Source organism: Danio rerio, chromosome 19 (genome assembly GCF_052040795.2).
Source record: "Danio rerio strain M-AB ecotype USA chromosome 19, GRCz13ab, whole genome shotgun sequence".
NCBI lineage: Eukaryota > Metazoa > Chordata > Actinopteri > Cypriniformes > Danionidae > Danio > Danio rerio.
Window position 1 is genome coordinate 1417501 of NC_141039.2, and position 5000 is coordinate 1422500.

Below are 5000 nucleotides of genomic sequence, written 5' to 3' on the forward strand. Positions count from 1 at the left end.
ATTTTCTTGTCGGCTTAGACCCTTTATTAATCGGGGGTCGCCACAGATGATTGAACCGCCAACTTATCCAGCAGGTTTTTACGCAGCGGATGCCCTTCCAGCCGCAACCCATCTCTGGGAAACATCCACACACACACATACACATACACACTCACACACTACGGACAATTTAGCCTACCCAATTCACCTGTACCACATGTGTTTGGACTGTGGGGGAAACCGGAGCACCCGGAGGAAACCCACGCGAACGCAGGGAGAACATGCAAACTCCACACAGAAACGCCAACTGAGCCGAGGCTCGAACCAGCGACCCAGCGACCTTCTTGCTGTGAGGTGACAGCACTACCTACTGCGCCACTACTTCGCCTAATATTGATCCAGTGCACTCTAAAAAACACAGGGTTTAAAACTACCCAAATTGGGGTAGTTTTTAAACACATCAGGGGTTAAATTAACCCAAGTATTTGGGTTATTTTTAACCCCATAAATGCCAAGGTAGCCACGAATTCTGGCCCAGATTTGGCATAAAGCTGGCACAGCAGGCATTCGTCTGGCACTGGCATGCAACATATGGGCCAAACATGGCCCAGGTTTGGCTGAGGTGGCACCGTCTTACTGGCAGCACTCAGTACTTGGGCCAGATCTCAAATGTAGTGTTTGGCCCAGATGTTTAAATGTACTTGTGGGCCACATAAGTTTGGCCTAGCTTGACCCACTTTTAAAATACATTTATATTATTTTTGAGCAAAGAAAAAATTCTATCAATCAGGTCGCTTCAAGAAAAAGCACAGCTATACAGCGAAATGCTTCATGGGTTTATAAAAAACATTGCAGTCGTAACACACCAACATATCGGCCCAGTTCAGGCCCAGTTATGGGTTATTAACTTGGCTGAGACTTGGCCAGTCATGTACCGTAATTCACTGCGGCATGTGGGCCAAGCAAACGCTGATGGTGTGGGCCAGATCTGGGCCAGAGAAATTTTGCTATGGGGTGGTTTGTTTTTTTTCTACCCAATAATTGGTTAATTTTACTTAAATAATAGGTTAATTTGATCCAAAAATGCCCGCGAAAGATTCAACAGTTGTGTTGTTTTGATTCTGTGTTACTGGAGTACAGTGGGGGATGTGCAGCTTTGATTACAGGAGTACAATAGATGCTAGTAAGAAATTTAATGTTAATCAAAGGCGGCAACACCAAGGCTCCAAAAATGCAAATTTATTAAATTAAAAAGGCAGACACAGAGCGCTAGTAAGAAATAAAAAAATTCAGAAAGGTCTGACTAAAGGCTGCTATGACCATAAATCTTATTTCAATCATCTGAAAATGCAAGTAATCTGTGTTTATGCTACACTATTTTCATTGCATGTAAACAAATTAGTACATAATATGTGGTATCCCAGTCAGCCCCTGCTGTGAGTTGATTTGACCCAAAGAGCTGGGTTGAAACTATTTGGGTAGAAAAAAATAATCCCAATGTTTTTTAGAGTGTGTGAATGATTTGAGGAAATACTCACTTCTTCATGGTTATGGTTATGATGATGGTGATGATGATGATGCTGTGGGCTAGTGATGATGGAAAATATGCTCTCCATCAGGTAGAAGAAATAAATGCCCGCAATGAGCACCAGCAGCTTGTACACGTAGTCAAAGTTGTGGTCTTTGTGATCGTTTCCTTCTTCATGAACGTGGAGGCCTAGGAACTGCACACAGATGCACAGAAATACGGTAAATGTCCACTGAAGAGCCTCGAAATTGAAGCTTGTTGAATGTGTGATGTCATTTCAGCTGAAGAAGGAGATAGGGGCGGGGCATGGCAATTAGCTCCTCCCCTTTTTAAAATAGCCAATAGTGTTTTGTTTATGTCGCAGCTCTGCCAATCAAAAAGCTGAAATTGAAAAATATAAAAACTAAAATGACAGAAATCTACAAATTAAAATGGAAAATATAAAGTAAAAACAAAATTGGATTAAATAAAATAAAATAATACAACATACCTCAAATTTAAGGCTAAACAAACAAACAAACAAACAAAAAAAAATTGTCACGCCAAAATTTCAGCTTAAAATGAGAATTAGCCCCTCCCTATTTTACAGATGGCCAATGGTGTTTTGTTTATGTCACAGCTCTTTTAATCATAAAAAAGGGGAACATGAAAAATATAAAAACTTAAAACAAAATGACAAAAACTTTTAAACTAAAATGGAAAATATTAAATAAAACAAACAAAAAATAACTAAAACTAAAACTAGAATTTAAGGCAAAAAAAAAAATCTTTCTATCAATTTCAGGTGAAAGAAGATGGGGTGGGGCAGCAGGTAGCTCCTCCCCTTTTTAAAAATAAGATTAATAAAATAAAATAATACAACAAACCTAAAATTTAAGGCTAAACAAACAAACAAACAAAAAATTGTCACGCCAAAATTTCGGCTTAAAATGAGAATTAGCCCCTCCCCCTTTTTACAGATAGCCAATGGTGTTTTGTTTAGGTCACAGCTCTGCCAATCAAAATCTAGAACTGAAATTGAATATAAATGAATAATTGAATGAATGAATGAATAAATAAATAAATAAATGAATAAATAAATAAATAAATGAGTAAATAAATAAATAAATAAATGAGTAAATAAATAAATAAATAAATAAATGAGTAAATAAATAAATGAGTAAATAAATAAATAAATAAATAAATAAATAAATGAGTAAATAAATAAAAAAAATAAAAATAAAAATAAATAAATAAATGTTGATTAATTAATTTATAAAAATTGAAATATGGGTTTCATTTCCAACACAGAAACCCCCATCAAAACAGAACTAGCCAGCGGACCAATCAGAGTACAGTTGACTCATAAAAAGGGCAGGGGTTAACAGACTATAAGCACTGGGTTTCCTCCGGGTGCTCCGGTTTCCCCCACAGTCCAAACACATGCGCTATAGGGGGACTGATGAACTAAATTGGCCGTAGTATGTGAATGTGTGTGAATGAGTGTGTATGGGTGTTTCCCAGTAGTGGGTTGCAGCTGGAAGGGAATCTGCTGTGTAAAACATATCCCATATAAGGAAAATGAATGATTCTAATCTTAAACACATGTTGGGAGACTCACTAGCTTCCTTTAAACCTGCTGTAGAAGACTCCAAACATGTCAAATACCACGTGACCTGCTCTTTAAGACTAACCTATTGATTCTAACATCCAAAAACATCTGAACATTCTGATTCGGTGGCACTTCCGATTTTTGATTTCCCAGCTGTTCTGTACTGTGATTCTGTCTGAGCTCAATAAGTGAGTTGTGTTCCCCGCAGCGATCTGCTTATTCTCCGCTCGGGCCGCTGACATGCGATGACAGGCCGCAGTTCTGTTGACACGGATCTAAACGGATGAGGGAATGTGGGCGAAAGTGGTGCTCCGGGGAAATAACGGGTGCCAGAGCCACCGCGGAGAGCTATACTGTCCTGATCAAGCAACACTTGTACAGCTCTGAGAACAGTCTTAGAGTAGTGCAGACCAATGATGAAGGCCGTCAGAGGAGGATTAGGGCCTTTTCACACCATGCACGATAACAATAAATATATTTGTGTCTACACAGACGAACAATAATGCTCTGTTTAGCTTTAGTCTCAGAATGCACTGACTATAGTTTCACATTAACATGAAAACAACAGAGAAAAAACACACTAGAGAAAAAATTCTATAGTAATTTAGTGTGAATGCTCATTGCCCAACCATACTGCAGTATTAACTGTAGTACTGTAGTCTACTTTAGTTTTCACTACAGTAAACTGTGGTGTATTGTAGTATAATATACCCTACAGTTGTAGAGATGTCCAGTATTTGCTCATTTGTTTATATTTATATAGTTGCTGTGTTACTATAGCAACTGTAGAATCACCATAACAGATCAATTACTATAGGTGCTGTGTTACCATAGCAACTGTTAAATCACTATAACAGATCGATTTCTATAGTTGATGTTACCATAGCAACTATAGAATCACCATAACAGATCAATGACTATAGTTGCTGTTACCATAGCAACTATAGAATCACCATAACAGATCAATGACTATAGTTGCTGTTACCATAGCAACTGTAGAATCACCATAAGAGATCGATTACTGTAGTTGCTGTGTTACCATAGCAACTGTAGAATCACCATAACAGATTAATCATTATAGTTGCTGTTACCATAGCAACTGTAGAATCACCATAAGAGATCGATTACTGTAGTTGCTGTGTTACCATAGCAACTGTAGAATCACCATAACAGATTAATTACTATAGTTGCTGTTACCATGGCAACTGTAGAATCACCATAACAGATTAATTACTATAGTTGCTGTTACCATGGCAACTGTAGAATCACCATAACAGATTAATTACTATAGTTGCTGTTACCATGGCAACTGTAGGATCACTATAACAGATTAATTACTATAGTTGCTGGTACCATGGCAACTGTAGAATCACCATAGCAGATTAATTACTATAGTTGCTGTTACCATGGCAACTGTAGATTCACCATAACAGATTAATTACTATAGTTGCTGTTACCATGGCAACTATAGAATCACCATAACAGATCAATGACTATAGTTGTTGTGTTACCATAGCAACTGGGAAACATCCATACACACTTATTCTAACACACACACTACACTATGGCCAATTTAGTTCATCAATTCCCCTATAGCGCATGTGTTTGGACTGTGGAGGAAACCGGAGCACCTGGAGGAAACCCACGCCAACACCGGGAGAACATGCAAACTCAACACAGAAATGCCAAATGACCCAGCCGGGACTTGAACCAGCGACCTTCTTGCTGTGAGGCCACAGTGCTAACCACTGAGCCACTATTCCACATAATTTAACTTTCATATAATGTACAATTCTGAATTGGTGGTCAGGGTGTCGTGTGTTTGTAATGTATGTGTGTGTTTGTGTGTGTGTGTTTGTGTTTTCCTCACGGCGGGCAGCAGATGCAGCAGAGCGTCTCCGG

The 5000-nt window shown here is 38.5% G+C and overlaps 1 protein-coding gene across 4 annotated transcripts in view; it reads right to left on the reverse strand.

Moving 5' to 3' along the window:
- Positions 1-5000, reverse strand: part of slc39a4 (solute carrier family 39 member 4) — a 26625-nt gene that overhangs the window by 11466 nt on the left and 10159 nt on the right. For all 4 annotated transcript variants that reach the window (XM_088651440.1, XM_088651441.1, XM_088651442.1 and 1 more), the window contains exons 6-7: positions 4969-5000; positions 1518-1703 (exon numbers count right to left, since the gene is read on the reverse strand). The exon at positions 4969-5000 is cut by the window's right edge and continues 141 nt beyond it. In XM_088651440.1, coding sequence (XP_088507566.1) covers positions 1518-1703; positions 4969-5000 — 218 coding nt within the window. The remainder of the gene's footprint in view (positions 1-1517; positions 1704-4968) is intronic.